This window comes from Actinia tenebrosa, unplaced genomic scaffold, assembly GCF_029948245.1.
Source record: "Actinia tenebrosa isolate PJP-AT-01 unplaced genomic scaffold, QUT_ActTen_1.0 PGA_scaffold1__47_contigs__length_23844297, whole genome shotgun sequence".
Lineage (NCBI taxonomy): Eukaryota > Metazoa > Cnidaria > Anthozoa > Actiniaria > Actiniidae > Actinia > Actinia tenebrosa.
In genome coordinates, this window is record NW_028292578.1 from 2,759,913 (window position 1) to 2,776,780 (window position 16,868).

The 16,868-nt window shown below is 36.8% G+C and overlaps 2 protein-coding genes across 2 annotated transcripts in view; one reads left to right on the forward strand and one right to left on the reverse strand.

Annotated features, from left to right (window-relative positions):
• Nucleotides 1-1,695: 1,695 nt before the first annotated feature.
• Nucleotides 1,696-3,017, reverse strand: LOC116291465 (melanocyte-stimulating hormone receptor-like). The gene has a single exon (XM_031698639.2). The coding sequence runs from the start codon at nt 2,799-2,801 to the stop codon at nt 1,872-1,874; it is 930 nt and encodes a 309-aa protein (XP_031554499.2). The 5' UTR covers nt 2,802-3,017; the 3' UTR covers nt 1,696-1,871.
• A 5,610-nt stretch (nt 3,018-8,627) lies between these two features.
• LOC116291516 (nucleoprotein TPR) overlaps nt 8,628-16,868 on the forward strand; it is a 42,971-nt gene continuing 34,730 nt past the window's right edge. Inside the window, exons 1-16 of the mRNA XM_089033355.1 lie at nt 8,628-8,847; nt 10,170-10,274; nt 10,804-10,877; nt 11,537-11,633; nt 11,745-11,806; nt 11,946-11,987; nt 12,487-12,600; nt 12,731-12,781; nt 13,273-13,365; nt 13,969-14,049; nt 14,661-14,748; nt 14,876-14,944; nt 15,074-15,145; nt 15,457-15,551; nt 15,984-16,076; nt 16,171-16,275. Of these exons, the coding sequence (XP_088889481.1) occupies nt 8,628-8,847; nt 10,170-10,274; nt 10,804-10,877; nt 11,537-11,633; nt 11,745-11,806; nt 11,946-11,987; nt 12,487-12,600; nt 12,731-12,781; nt 13,273-13,365; nt 13,969-14,049; nt 14,661-14,748; nt 14,876-14,944; nt 15,074-15,145; nt 15,457-15,551; nt 15,984-16,076; nt 16,171-16,275 (1,461 nt within the window). The remainder of the gene's footprint in view (nt 8,848-10,169; nt 10,275-10,803; nt 10,878-11,536; nt 11,634-11,744; nt 11,807-11,945; nt 11,988-12,486; nt 12,601-12,730; nt 12,782-13,272; nt 13,366-13,968; nt 14,050-14,660; nt 14,749-14,875; nt 14,945-15,073; nt 15,146-15,456; nt 15,552-15,983; nt 16,077-16,170; nt 16,276-16,868) is intronic.

Below are 16,868 nucleotides of genomic sequence, written 5' to 3' on the forward strand. Positions count from 1 at the left end.
GTACGAACACACGACCCAAGTAGCTATAATCTCTCAGGCATCTTGGATCCCAATGCATGTGGGGCGTCCTGGGAATCCATGCGTAGAAAGGATGCGCGAAAGCAATGCATATGAACGTCCTTAAGGGTAAGTACTAGGCTCACTTGATCCAACAATTGTGCAAATGCTGTATGTAGCCTATGGTAAACTTTTAACCTGAGAGTTTTCTTACCCTAAACTGCACGCTGATTTCCTTCCATCCGATTCCAATATAGGGGTAAAATGGACCTAACGGAATATCCTTTTTGTTCTTTAGGAAAGCCTTTCCAACGACTCGTCTATTGAGGGTAAATATAACTGGCAATGATTCATGTTTCTGCCGCGCGTAAAGTACTTTACACCCTATCTTGTCACCTCTGTAAGCCATAGCATCTGGAATAACGACAAAAACTATATTTAATCTATCTACATTATTATTATTGTCATTATCGCCATCATCATCATCATCATCTCATCATCGTCATCACCATCACCATCATCAACATCGCGCCTCTCAGACACGCACTCAACTCTCGTTATGTGTTGCCCAAGCTTGCCCAAAAGGTGACATGCGTGTGTACTACCGTTACACCACCCAACAAGTGTATGGCCAAGATCTTTGTGACCAGTATCAATCTTACCATCGCCATGTCTGCCACAAACTGGATCGTCTTCGTCAAAGATCTTGCCGTTGTTGAAGTGGTATCCTACAGTGTCTTCGTACCGACCTGGAAAATCCCTGGAAACTCTTGGGAAGCATAACCAATAGGTACTATTAATGCCCCCTAAATAAGAAAGTCTGAAAACAGAACTTAACCAAATAGGAAGTAAATGAACCGATGTCATACCTCAAATCCTGGGCATTTTTCACTGAGAGAAAATCTTAAATACATTGCGCCATGACCATGGTTAATGATTATCCGAGTGTACATACACTTACAAGAAATTTAGTCACACCTGGAAAGCTACACAGCTGAGACCAACAAGGATTATGGGTAGATACATTTTACATGTTTCAACCGCTTGATAACTGTTGATGGACTTGAGATGTTTTACCAGTTACAAGTTCACTTCTAGCTCTGAGCATCCCCAAAGTCAAAAAATCTCAGCCATCACAGCTTTCTAGGTTTTTGTTGACTAATTTATTGAAATAAGTATATACATGTCTCAAAAAAACCATGGGCCACCCTCTCTAATGACAATTTTATGGACAGTCCACCCCTTTTAAAACATTTTGTGTTTTGTTTGCGCCCTGAGTTGACTGGTAACTACACGGCCAATCACATCCTCCAGCACGACCCGAGTATTCAAAGTGGTGTAGTCTCACCACATCGACGACAATCCGTTCAAAACTTTTGCTGTTATTATTGGATGAACAAAATTAAACGTTTTTTTTATAGAACGGAATTCCCCCGTGGTTTGCCACAGGCAACCCAGTAGAAATGTTTCTTCTTGTCATATTATTGATTCAGTGTCTGCATGTTTCACTTAGTCTTCATACTGATAACATTGAACGTGCTCTAGGATGTGTCATTAATATCAATTTGAGGGTTTCAGACACCATTAACCAGTCGCTTTCGTCTATATAAATATAGCTGTATCATCGCCATGGCAACCTTCTTATTTTATTTTTTGCGTTGTTTTTGTTATCTTATTTGACAAATTTAATTTGGTGCCTCTAGTGTAATATTTTCAATAAATGCTCATTTGTTTAAGTGCTTTGAGAAACGTCGCATGACAGGCATTAAGAACGTCTAAGTAGAAGGCTAAAGCATTAAAGTGCCTGTGACACGTAATTCAAAATTTTCAGCATTGATTCTAAATGAAGTGAAAAGGTGAATAGTAAAATATATTTATATGGTTTGAGTGATGCATCTTGGAGATATCAAGACATTGTGAAATGTTTCCTTGAGAGACTCACGTATTTCTCCAAGTCTCCAACAATACAATAATGGATTTATGACGGAATTCAGAAATATAAGTGTTATGGATAAGTTCCAGAAGAAGAAAATCGCCATTGAATCTCCGACAATTCCACGAACGACTGTCGTACAAATAAAGGGTGAATAAGAGAGGATATTTGTTCCAAGCACGTACATAAGGTTGAAAACGGTTTTCTTGAATGGTTTGATGTTCGGAAGAGAAGCACTTTGGGATTGTGCCATTTGACTTTGGATCTGCTGGTGATGACGTCGAACGATAAGATATATCTTTAAGTAACAGTAAACCAGTATCACCAGGCATGAAATACTCGTTATCATGATGACCACCCTAAATATTGATATTCCTATCAAACCTACGAATGTCGAGACTATCGTTGCCAACCATAGTCCTACACACGTAATCACAACTCGTTTGGTCGTTACTATGGCGATATAAGTCAGGTGCAAATGTAAGGCCAGGAATCGATCCACTGTGGCTGCTGTTATCGTATATAACGAAAGACTTGTAAACACGCTTGTGACGAGAAATACTCCTTGTCCTAGCTTACACATGATAAGCTTCTGTTCGTCGTACAATTCGGCAATCTTCCATGCAGTTGTTATAGGCACGGCCAGTATTCCCACTGCTAAATCTGCCATCGCAAGATTACAAAGAAAAATAAAAGATGGCTTTTGAAGCGAGGGTTTACGGTATATCGTGAAAATAATCAAAAAGTTTAAAACTATTGTAGGCCCGATCATGATCGTAAATGCTACAAACATTGCAATAGTACTTGGGAAAATCTCCTCCGCGCGTAGACTCCATTCTTTCAAAAGATCACAAGACTCTTCGTCAGCCATCTTTTATACTACTCACTAAAAGGCGATGAATCGATAGACCTACTACGCACTAGTCACTTCGACGTCTTAGCTTTGTTCTGTTTTTCTTCTTGATCCTTTTAGTTTTCAATTAACTCTCGTAAGGTCAGTTTGTTCCTCTCCTGTTTCGGTTTTTCTCCTCGCAAAAGAGGAGTTGGAAATTCGTTAGTTAGTTTTTGTAGAATTACAGTACGTGGGCCGGATCTTAAGCGAAAGGAAAAAAAAAAACGTTTTGTCAAAAATTAAACTTGAAGTATATATATAATAAAGAATATAAAGTAAGGTTCGCAACAATAAAGTATGACTTTAAGAGGCCATCTTGAACATCTTTACTAAGAAGTAAAACGAAACTCACGCCATCATTTTTATGGGAGTGTTTTCTTTTTGAAGATAACGAATATATTGAAGTAGAGAATGACTTGTCGTTCAGAATTTACATCTTAGGTCACAAAAGCCTCTTAGTTAAAGATGTGTAAAGTACGGCATTTATCAATTCGCACATGAGATTTCCATTGACCGCCCTGTTCAATATTATAGTTGAAACTTGAAAATATTCAATATTCAAATGAAACCACCTGCGCCGTGTCCTGCTTTGACAGTTTCGCCGTGTGAGTCATGGAGAAAGATTGAAATGACTATTATACCATTTTTGTTTCTTGACTGATTGATTTTTAGTTCTAATTACGTCCTTTCTTCAAGGCAATTATTTCATGAAATTCAAGCCGGCATAACCCTAAACCCGGTCCCGGTCCCGGACCCGGACTCGGACTCGGACTCAAAAAAATAAAATAAAATAAAATAAAATAAAAATAAAATGCATATATATATAATAGGACCAAAAATTAAATATATATATAAAAATGATAAATATTACACAAAATAATATCAGGACACGACTCATTTGGCGTTATTCGTAATAATAGCTGATCTTTAGATAGGGCCAGACTGTTTGAATATTTACCAACTGAAAATATCTTGATGTGTATGAATCGTGGGATCGAGTTGACCAAGACGTGAAATAATTTTCTAATAAGTCTTAACTTCAGTTCTAGTTAAAAATATATCATCTACATGTTACTCATCTAGTCCGAGTCCGAGTCCGAGTCCGAGTCCGAGTCCGAGTCCGAGTCCGAGTCCGAGTCCGAGTCCGGGTTTAGGGGTATGCCATTCAAGCCTGGGGTCGTAGTCAATATGAACCGCTTATGTGAGTTAAGCGGTTCGTTTGATGTGTTATTCTCTCCCTTAATTGGAGACATGTCGTTAGAGATCGAGACTCGTTCATGGAAATCGAGACACGTTTTGAAAATCGAGACTCGTTTTGAAAATCGAGACTCGAAGACCAGTATCCTTGAGAGATCCCCTTGAGAGATCCGTGAGTGTTTCATGTTGCAAATATAGAATGATCCGAGTTTTAACATCAAACTAAAATTCTAGGAGTACATAAACACAACAATAAAGCAAATCATTCCCTGCAGTTAAGATTTATTGGAGGTTTAATAAGAGACGAATCGATCAGGCAGTCATGATGGCTTACAAACGAATCGATTACCTGATGACTCACATATAAAAAAAACTTGTTTGACAGGCAATTAATGTATTAACAATGGACCTAAATAAATTGTTAGATTGAAATAAAGAATAAATGAATGCTATCATTACGCTGAAAGATACAACAAAAAACAAGCGTGTGCGTTAGGCAGGCCAGCACGTCAATCTGTTTTACTGAACAAGAATATAACAAAAAGCGGGATTCTTTATATAATAAGGCTTTTTATGATATTCTCTGCCGTAACCACAAGAAACATCTATCTTGCGCTCCTGGTGCCAGCCGCCCCAGGTTCCAAAACCAAGATACGCCAGATATGTCACTGAGGGGTACTGAACTCGATAAAGAACACCTAGTTTAACCCTGGCCTGGTCGTTGTTGGGATCCTTCAAACTAATGTCAACACCTTCAAGGGGAGTTTTTATCTTTTGGCCTCGAATATTTGGTATGAAGGTATGTTTCCATTTGTCTAGCCCGAGATGAGTGTATGCTGGGTGCCCTGTGGATATGACGTCATGAAGCGAGGCAGCATGCTTCTGTAATTCTAATTTTAACCAATTGGTAATATTGTCTATCTTCATCCCGAGACAGATCTTGGTCAGCGGGGTTGACCAATAAGTTGGCAGCTTGGACTCCCTGTCTTCTAATCCCAGTCCTTCCTCGGCCTTCAGTGCTTGCCTGTTTGTCCAATAGGAGGACTTTGAGTCAAACGTGTCCTGAAAATAAGAAAACCGCACGTCACGCTGCTGTTACCATGGTTTCCCATGCAGCTATTGCTTACCTTAGTTCCATCGATCTTCATGGTCAGCGTCCATCCCCCACCGCCGCAGTTGGTTAACTTGTCCATGTGACAATGCGTCTTAGTGGTTGAGGTTTGGTTGGTCTTGAGATTGTAGATTCCATTGCCTTTAGATCTGCAATCAAACCAATATAGTCAATAGATCATCTGAATAATATATTGGACTCGACATTCATGTGTAACTTACTTTCCTTTATCCAACGCTTCTTTGCATGATGAAAATTCTTCGACTGCAATTTGAAAAAATACAGCAATATTTATATTTAAAGAAAATATCAATCATCCTTCAGTTTCAACTATCGATTAATTTTAACTCCGAGCTAGCATATTAAAACTATAAGAAAGAGCACACTAGATAAGTAATAAAGATAACTCACAAATGAATAATTAAGACCAAATTTCAAAAGCGTACTGAAAAAAACACGCACCCGAGATGAATATAGGGGGAAGCAATATGGACTATATATACGGGGATGATCCGCTGAACAGGGTATGGTTTTTCGAGCTTCTTGTCATAAACAGGGTATGCAATTTTACTCAAGTTCCAAGTTCTTCCTGAGTTTCCTGTCATATTCAGGGTTTCTACTTTCGTATTGACCGAAACTGGTTATTATGGTCGTAAAAAAACGATACGCGAGATGACATGATAATTGAAACGGGAACTCAGTGTAATAAATTATATCTTTTGTCATAAACAAGGTACCTCTTTCAGAATCCCAGCGGAACACCCCTACCCAAATTCTGGCGGAGTACCCCCCCCGGGAAGCACCAGCCGATTAAGTTGGAACCTTAACTCTCGGTACATTGTAATATGGCCGGTAAATTGAACGCGATTCTCCCCAAAGAAACAATTATACAAAAGAAATAAAGGAAGGAAGGAAGGAAGGAAGGAAGGAACCCGAAATCCATAATCATTCGATCAAATAACCCGAGGTGGATGGCAAGGAAAAGGGGACCTTAGTCAGGTAGTTTGCAGTTACATACCTTTCTCCTCTGGAGCTCTGTCAAATAATTCAACCTGAAAAAAATGTTAAGTAATCATGGACAGGAATAACTTATGAGATTTGTTAACTAGAGTCTATCTAATAATAACTAATTTAATTAATATATACATATTTCTATATTTAAATAATATGTTTACTAATATATAAATATATTTTCGAAAAAACCTAGTTTTTAATGAACGTTAGTCTACAAAGCAGATGTCTAACACGGCGAATTAAGTAACAAAGAAGAGACAGAATTGAAGAAAGAAAGAAAAGTAAATAAAGAAAGAAGGCAGGAAAAAAGAACTACAGAGAGAGAGAGAGAGAGAGAGAGTAGGTGGCAACCGAACTTGGGAAACTTGACTGAACGTACGGCGAAATGGGACTGACAAGCAAGAGAAAAACATAGCAATTGATTACCTTTATGAGTGTCAAATTCTCTTCTGACTTCATCAAAATTCCATTTCTGTTAGCACTCTTCATTAGCCAACAAACGCCTGACTTGGTGTTAAAACCAATCACCTGACACTGTTTGTTGGCCAGACATTTGTGGGCACAATCTACAGCACTTCTAGTTTTGTGTCTTGCTAGAACTTGATCTTCAGAATCAAGACTACTCGTGGAGGTATTTACAACTGCTGCAAAGGTGAATGTCCTCGAAAGTTCGTTCTCCATTATATCTTGTGTTGACACAGCGATAAAAATGTACGCGAGACAAATTTGTATTATGATCTTGAAGTTCTCTTTCGCCATTCTGGATGACAGTTTGGGAAAACTATGGACTTCGATCTGCTCTGGTGATGCAAACGCGAGTTGTTTGTCTTTCTTTTCCATCTGGCTTTTCGTATTCATTCTGAATTTTTCAAAGTTAGATAAAATCATCATATTTGAATCCTATTCATTAAATTTGATTAACCCAAGTAATCAATCTAGATATCTATCTCGTCTGATAACACAATCGCCAATCCTTTGTCAATCACCGAATGCAAAGTTTAATTAACTATAACAAAAAACAAACTTTGGAGAACAATATATAGGTGTTGAAGAGTTTGCCTGTTCTCTGCCTGCATGTTTAGCTATCTATGTTTGAATTAATCAACTCGCGTATTTTACAACTGAAGAGAATGAACGAGAGAATAGAATCAGAATTACATGTAAAAAAGTGCGAAGCATACGGTACTGAACTGCAGCTACACGGTATACGATGTGCAGAAAGCTATCAGAGTAAGATTCCATTGAATATACACCTAATTGAAAAAACGTAGTCGGGTTCGAGAAGGTCATATGATCGAAGCTAAGACTGAAAAGGATTTTGGGTACTCCGAAATGTGCAATATTTGGATATAGACATGTAACAATGCACAGTAGAGCAAAGTAGGTCGACCTAGATTAACAACATGCCAAAGCCATGATGCATAAAATGTGCACAGGAACCGGAAGGGAAAACTGCAACACGCATGAAATTAGCATAATTGTTTGTCTTCCCATGCTCCCCTTCGGTCTTAGCTTTGATGACATAACCTTTTTTTGAACCCGAAAACGTTTTTTTCAATTAGGTGTATGTGCTTAATCAATAATCACTTGTCTATATAAGAAAACCGTAGCATGGGATTTGGAATCAGTTAGAATTTCTGCTACCAATTAGATAGTCTTTACAACAAAGTCCGTCGATCAAGAAGCGTTTCAGTAACTTCAGTGAACTTACAAAAAACGTACAAGAACGTACAAAAAACTGCAAGAACATGGAAATCGAGTTCCGATTTCTACGGCTGATAATAAAGACATAAATAAAGAGATGCCCCTATTATTTATCTACCTGTTTTATAAGAAAAGTTGGTATGTTTTCTCTTCCAATATCGTTTTACAAACACTTTCACATTTTACTTTGGAAAAGTAAAACGTGAAAATGTTTGTAAAACAATATTGGAAGAGTAAAATGGAAAAGTAAAATGAGTTTGCGCTTGTAAAAAGTATCTTAATTTGATCTAATTGTTAGTGATTTTTCTGAACTAAAAAATCATTTTGATGTCTTTGTGACGTCACATTCGAAATTTACCAAATATGGTTTTATTGGATTGACGTCACCTTTTGATCTTAATATAAACTGATGACAGCTTCATCAAATTTATACAAAATATTTCAGTTAATTTTGTTTGCACGTTTTCAGAGAATTAGTCCGTCAAGCAAAACTGTTTGGAAAAGGTTCAAGAAGGGAGTGAGAACCTCAAAATTTAGAATGCTTGAAGAGTGGAAGGGAAATAAAGAAAATGATATACTTTATGTAACATATAAATTTTAAATGTTCAATAACGATGAATAATACATTAAAGCAAATATGACTGAAAAAGAGTCAAAATATTTATACAGACACATGTGGTGTTATGGTTTACCTGTGTTGCAAACGGTCCTGTTGCTGGTACCAAAAGCTATATATATCCCACAACTCCTTGCAGGCTAACGCGCCAATCTTTTTCAAAATGGCGGCGTCCAACGTCGAACTGGAAGGAGACGATGGTTTTCAGGTCTTATCGCTTCATTTTGGCATTCCAAAAGAAACTTTGATTAGAATTTCAGATATCAATGAAGATGTTAATAATCTGGTTAAAAGATCTATTCTGTACTTGAAGGAACAAAGCAATAAAGATCAAAAATGGCGGACGGAGATGATGAGTTTACGACGTGCACGTGTTAACGCCGGTGAGTCTTGTGGAACTTACTTGTTTTGGTCTGTGGATCCAGCAAAATGTTAGCGGCTTTGTTTGAAGAGTAGTAGTTGTGCTTTTAGTGGATGTACTGAAATGGATAGTTGTGAAGTTTGCGTTGAGTCGGGGAGCAAAGATGATGGCGTTTGACAAATGACAGGTCGAAGTTGTGTCGAATGTATAAAAGGGATGGAATTTGTCATCATACGAGGTTCTAAACCTTTAAGATAATTTTCAAGATTTCAGGCCTGTATCTTTTATCTTTTATGCATTTTTTGCTAAAACCAAAGATATCGAACTTACAAAGTATTTCAATACTCATCACGTCAAAGATTAAGTATGCAATTGCTGTATTCTTAGAGTAGTAAGCTTTTGACAGTACTGTACTTCAGTATTTCTTTTTTCTCAAGTAATGTTCAAGCATTCTTATTGGCAGTAACTTTGTGTGCTGTGATGGGCTCAATGGAAGTCATCAATTATTTCTTGCTCTCTGACGAAGCAAAAGCAGAATTCTGTACCTTACCAAGAGGGGAAAATAGCAACTATGCTAGGTGTGCTATGTGATTGAAGCATATTACTCAGCAGCTATGCATGCTACATGTCAAAAATATAAGTGCTTGTATCCCTGTGTTTTAGTAGAAGGAAGTATATTCAACAATTAGACCAAAGCCCATGAGACTGAAGGCTGAATAGCCTATTAGAGAGTTTTCGATTGACTTTTTTTTCTCCCCGCAAACGGCAAACTTGACCACGTATTCATAGTTTTCCTTTATTTTCCTTTACATTTTACAAACCTTCTCACCAAGCGCAAATACTCTTTTGTTTTTCTTCTACTTGGACTTTTTTGCAATTCTTTTTCAGTAATTTAAAAGAAGTTTTTACTGGTCAACTGACGTTTCACGTTTGCCGTGAACGTAAATCTAAAACTCTCTATCGATTTGCAGACCCTGAGGTCTAATTGTTTTAGTAATAAACCTACTAATTGGTCTAAAAATTGATACAAACAATTCTGAAATTAGGTTGAAATAAATTACTTTTTGTGGTGTTTGGTTTTCAAAACCTCACTTTTCGTTAATACTGGTCTATCACTAAAGGCCTTTTACTCAGGGGATATTAATTTGTAGTGTGATTGTTGTGCCACAATTACAACCTAAAATTGCTTGTGTAAACAGTTGGCGAACATCACACAATTCGAACATATTTGAGATTTTGTGCAACTTCATGGCAATTTTTGGTTGAAAAGCACCAAAAGCTACCGTGCCCTCTCCCATTCATAGATTTGATGCTAATTTTTGTTACTTCCAAATTTTTCCACAGAACAACAGTTTAACCAGTTGGAAAAACAGCTCATAACATGCAACACAAAGCTGGAGGCTGAAACAAGGAGAAATGCCAAACTTGCTAAAGAGCTGGAAGAAACAGGTTAACCTTTGCTACGAGTATCTTTATTCAGCAATATTCAAAAATAATTAAATATATTGATAAAAGCCAGGGCTTCTAATTAAAGTTAACCCTCTGCTTGTACATGTAGGTGCTCGCACACTTACTTGGAGTGATGGACACACTCCTTTTCAGGGCTTTACAGGAATTACCAGTAGTCTTCATTGTAGTTGTCATTTTAGTATAAAATACTCCAATTTTGAGCTCTAGCTCTGTTTCTCAGGGTTAGCCTGATTTTGCACAGAATATTCGTGTGTTCCAGTAAAGGTCCATGGAATTTTAAAGTGTTTGTACATCTGTATTGTTGAAGTCATGTATTCTTTACTTTGCCATTGGTAGTTGTGAATATATTGAGACTGATTCGAAGCTATCTCTGAGTAAATGAGTTTGCAATCGAGGAACACCTTTGGTAATTTGGAGCTTGAAACTGGTCTACTATTGAAAGATAAAATAGCATTCACTTGTTGTGGAAAGTGTTTACTCATTACTTTCTTGCCTTGTTTGGCTTCAGGTACTTCTCTTGCTGATAAACAAAAAAGGTTACAAGAAGTTGAAGGAATCAAAGAAGATGCTTCAACTAATTATGTAAGTAAAAACGTCAAAGTGTCAAGTAATAATATTGAACAATGAATCAACTGACATTTGTATAGCCATTGTTAGAGTGGTCATATAGAGGTTTTGCACCATCACGTGCTGGTGCCATAATCCATCTTGGGCTGCCTGTGGTTAGATGGCAGAACAATAGAATCCCTGTGCTCTCGGGAATCGAATTCCTTCTCATATAAAATGATTGTATTGCTCCTGCCATCTAACATGGCTGCCATCACATGATGGTGCAAAACCTCTATTGTAGAATATTTCCTTTTACGTAACTCTAAAAACTTGTTATTGCTAATCACCACTATAAGTACAGCAACGGCGCAGCTCAATGGGGCCAAACTGAAAGCATGTGAAATAAAGGGGATAAAGTTAAAAAAGTATTCTGGAGACAACCTAAAAACAAAATAAAAATGAGGTGTCGTGGGTACAGCATTTCATACTTTCTGGTCGCCCGGTTTTTCCTCCCTCCTCTCAAATCAACCCTAACTAATTCAAACTGGTTAGAGGTGTGCTCCGAGGTCATACATGGACTGTATAGTGGCTGCCAGACGTGCCTTCACATGCTTCCAGTTTGACCCTGTTGAGCTGCTGTACTTGCAGTGGTGATAAGCTATGACATTTTTTATTCTGGTATTAAATTTCAGTCAAGAGTTGCCAAGTTGAATGAACAGCTAGAAACTGAAAAACTTGAACTTCTTGCAACACTGGAAAGAAAAAGACAAGAGATTGAAGGCCTAAATGGTGTGTACTTTTTGAATTTCATAATACAACAGGTCTGATTATAGAATTACACTATAGGATCTCTGTTATCAGCATCTCTCTTTACATGTTATCTATTCTTTTATCTCACAGAGGAATGGAAAAATATGTCTGAAAAACTATCAAATGCAAACTCGGAAAAATGCAAAGCTGAGGTAAGCTGACGACTAGATTCACTGAAAATGTGTAATAAGATTATAACTATGATTTTACAAAGCAGATATTATTATATCTGTAAAGTATGTCAAAAATTAATCTTGTAGCATTAGGTTAACATTCTGTACTCTTAACCAGGCAAAGCTAGATGAAATTCAAAGTCAAGAAACGTCTTTCATGGTAAATAAATGTAGTTGTTTTTGGTTACCTGTTACAGGGTTTTCAATAGAAGCCGGCAACTGGCAGATTCTGCCGTCTACTCTTGCTAATTCTGCCGCCTACTTAGCCACTTCCCAATGTAATTGTAAATTTTGATTAAAGTTCTTTAAAATAAATTTTAACCCAATCTTTGTTGCTGTGCTATGAAAAAAGCAACACAATCGAAACTACGATGATCTTGCATTTTTGTGAGAAGAGTGAGACTGGTTACAAGTATGCCTCAATTACATGCTCCAGTGATTTCCAGTTTACTGCCTATTTTAATTCTATAACTGCCTACCAAAAATTTTATTGACAACCCTGTGTTAGGACCTGGGAAAAAAAACTTTGAACCACAAGAAAAAAACAAGAAACTCTACTCCCAAATTTATGCAGCAAGTTCTTTTTACTCTATCTTACGATTCCAACATGGTTCTTTTTTACTTTATTTTACGACTCTAACACGATTCTGACTGCTTAGTTTAAAGAAAAACGCTTGATGCAAGAAACAGAGTTGTTGAAGAAACAGAATGAATGGCTCAATCAAGAATTGAAAGCCAAGACAGAAGAACTGTGTACCATCAGGAAAGACAAGGTAGATATGACTTTAACTTTAACCAATCATCATTACTGAAAAGAATTAATTTAAACTAAATTGATTTTTAAAGAGGCAGCCTGCTGACATTTATAACTAATCCTTTTTCTAATCTTGTTTTGATATGTAGTCAACACAAGTGATAGAACTTCAAAGTCAGTTGGATGAGAAGCAAGATGAGGTATAGTAATTTAAAGTACCAGTTATGGACCTTATTCATTGTGGTGCAATGTTTTTTCCATTTCAGACCCTATGCCACTTATGGTTTCAACTTCCCTTAGTTACCGTTGCTATGTCCCACAAGCTCAACAAATTAGCTAGAATATCTCAAAATTTAAAACTCTGATTGCAAAAAAATGATTATTAATTGTTTCTGTTTACTGTCCAGTGAAGATTGGGAAAAAATTGCCTCTTAATCCTTGTAGTACTCTTTACAACAGATGTACTGTGTAGTACTCGTTTGTAGGACAAGATTCTAATTCCACTGGGAAAACTGCTGCAATAGTGATTAGTTCCCAATTGTCTAAGTCGGAAACATGAATTCCCTAGATAATAAAATTCTTAGTTTTCATTCACATTATGCTGCTGACAATTTTTTTGAGGATTCTTGTAGCTGACAGCATGAAGTAACTATGACAACTAGTTTTGATATTGTGTGGTTGCTTATTCCAGCTTAAGCATGTCAAGACATTACTTGAAGATTCCTACAAAAAGGAAGCTGAGATGGAATCAAAAGTAGAGTCCTACATGGAGAAGCTGAAAGAGGTACATGATAACACAACAACTTCAATCAAAAATATTCTACAGTGTTGTCTGCCAGTTACATGTATCTTGCACGTCCAATGGACTTAGGTCACTACGATTTTACCCTAGAATCCTCCTAACCTTTTCCTCAGTTCACAGGAGATTTGTGATAATGAGATTTCAACGTAATCATCCTGAAAAAGTGAAAAAGTGGTACTAGTTATTAAAGTAAATTCCAAGTTATTTACTGCCTCCCGGTTGGCTCAGATGGTTTGGCACCAAACTTTTGTGCAGGAGAACGTGTACATATGTTTAGGCCTTTGAAATGATAGTCCTGTCATATTCAGAGACGCTAAACATAGAGGCCACAAGTTTATCAGTGCTTAGTTACCACTGTAATGTGTGAGTAATCCTGTACCGCTCGAAATCTTGATTTTCATTGCTCCCTAAGTACAGTACCGCTTTTGTAAGGTTAGGTTTAGTGCTATTGTTTGGATGATCAATCTATTGTTTTTTAATCCAACCATGTAACTTGTTCTGAGCAGTACGGGCTGGCTCTCATGTGTCACCCTCTCTTGATAAAGTTGATTGATTGATGATGCATTTCCCTTAATTTTGGCAAAGGTACGATATGAACTTGTCAAGTCTGATGAACAATACAAGATGGAGCTAGCTTCACAATCCAAATTAGCTGATTTATACAAGGTATAATCTTCCTCTGAATGATACAAAACTTGCAAGATAACTTTAAAACCTCATTGATACAGTGAAAAAATTATAATAGGGGGAGAGAGTTCATACATAGGTCATTTCACATTGGGGGGGGGGGGGGAGTCTTATATTGCACATTTTAAATTTTCTCAATGCGCTTTACATTTATATAAGTCAAGGACTGCACTTTACGGGCTGCACATTAGTGCAGTTTTCATATGACAGTGAAAAGCTCAGTGCCATGAGGTGCCGTAACCATGATGCTTTCTAGAATTTTAATTGGCTGATTTTTCCAATGTGATTGGTCTGGCATTGCCGTGGCATTGCCGTGACCTTGGCGTGACCGTGTCCACGCCATGTTTGTGCCGTGTTCCGGGTATTTGATTGGATGGAGAGTAAATTATCGTGCAATGTGATTGGTCTGGCAAATCCCTTGCTGTGTCATGGCCGTGTTTCTGCCGTGAATTTTTCACAGTCATACGAAAACTGCACTAGCAGCACTGCTGCTTACAATCATGAGTGAATTTGTATGGCTCAACACTCGTCTGTTATATTAATAATGCTTGGCACAAAATACATACATTCTTTGACATTTGTTCTTTCAGAATGAGGCTGCAGAAAACACCAAAAAGTGTAAAGAGATGCTGAGTGCTATGGAAGAGTTACAGAAGTTCTTGAAAAATGCCGAGGAAGGTATAGTTAATATACTGTTATTATGACAGTGAACTATTTATAGCTGATCATGAATATCGAATTGTTATCCTTGCAGCCAAAATCAAATTTTTAAGACTTTTGTTAATTGTGTTTCGCATTTGTTTAGCTCGACTAGAATCTGAGAGCAAGCTGAAAGAACAGGAAGAATCGAATGAAAAAGTTTTATCTGAATTAAGTAAGTATTGCTTGTACGAAGCAGGTACATTATGTACAAAATATTGTTGTAGTCATGATTTGGGTCATGTCATTTATTAATTAATTAATTCATTGATTTATTCATTACCTGTTCCTGCTATATTTCTAGATAACAAAATCGCCAAACTTGAAAATGAACTTGAGAATGCCAATGACCTTTTGCAAGCTGCAAGACAGAGAGGTATTGAATGCCGATAGTATTGACCACTTTCATAATATTGTGATATAAAAATAGTTTATTTTCATATATTATTTGGTGAACAAAGTCAGTGTAAGTTTTCCAAAATGACCCTCTTTCACAATCACACAAAGTATTTATTTACAACCTGAACTTAAGTACCAAGAATGTCAGGTGTTGAAATTCACAAGTCGAGTGGCTTATTGCCACATACCTGTCAACTTCACCACATGCTTCAGATTTTGCCAAGGAACTTCACAACCTGAATAAGTAATGCAAAAATGACTGTACTGATGCCAGATTTGTTAACGTAGGTATTGCACCCATGACGTCGGAGAGCTTAAGTGCATTATCACCTACTGCCGCAGCAACAAGTTCCTTACTGAAATCAGGAATGACTCTCACTGAAGTAAGTAATGTCTTTGGTATTGAAAAAATAATATTATTTTACCACACATTTGTTAATTTCTCACACACTGATTGGTCAATTTTCATCATCGGTAAGACGACAGACCAATAAGCTGACGTCAACAAGCGCGCTCTTTCCATTGGTCTTTTTGATCACTAAAAAAACTTTGACAAAAAGTGTGTTATTGAATTTTTGTTGTGGTAAAAAAACAAATTGAGGTCCCTTTTCTATGGTCTGTAATCTTATCAAACGTGGAATGGCGTCGTTCATTCATTCTGACATCTCTACTGCAACAACAACTGTGTACATGTACATGTAGGTTAAATGTTTTTCAATTTATTGCCCTTGCCATATTTGTTTGTTTTGTTCGTGTGTGTGTGTTTTTTTTTGTTTGTCTAATACATACTTTTGTAATGATTTGGAAAATTTTAGATCTATTCCCAGTATGTAGAGGTATCAGACTCACTCCAGCAAGAAAGAGATGAAAATGTTCGTCTAAAAAATTATCTGGATCAAATAATGAAGGTAATTGGTATCAGAATTTTGAAGGTTTCTCATCCTGCTTGCTATTTCTAATAAACTGAATTACCACTGAAAATAAAATTAATGTTTTTTATAGGAACTTGAAGAAAAGGCACCCATTTTACAGCAACAAAGACGGGACTATGAGAATGCTCTTCATAGTGTTGACAAGTTGACAATGAAACTTGAAAGTTCACTTGTTGTAAGTACATTGAAAAATAGTCTATATAAAACCCCATTACTTGGTTTACTGAGGTTTGACTGTCATATTAATCCTTGTCGTAGAAAAAAGTTATTTTGCGCATGAAAATGATTTGTGTGATGTGTGTTTTTTTTGAAGGTACATACTTTATAGTGTAGGGAGGTGCGATATGTTGAGGATAGTGACCTCCCTCCCACACCCACACATATAAGAAATAATTTTTTAAGCTTACTCTAATAAAGTTTATCAGCTTTCTACTAACTCTAAGTAATAGTCAGGGCATGAAATTAACTTTTAGACCCACTAGCAAAATCTTGCTTGTAAGTTTTGTTCTCATTAGCAAAAATTTCAAAGTCACTAGCATTCGGACACAGTGAATAACAAATGTTACTTGATGCAGGTTCTAAACTTTTCAGTCCTTTACTTTCTTGACTGTGGTCATACTTGCAAAACTTAGCTAGTTAATTTTTTTGTCTCTCGCTAAATACATTGTACAAAATTTCACCCACATTTTGCGAGTTTGCAAGCATTAATTTTGTACCCTGATAGAAAAGGATATGAGCCCTAAATTGGTATTGGTAGTGTATTGTTAG

What these genes read in the sequence shown, in the direction of transcription:
- LOC116291465 (XM_031698639.2), bottom strand. Translation starts at nt 2,801, where the DNA reads ATGGCTGACGAAGAGTCTTGTGATCTTTTGAAAGAATGGAGTCTACGC.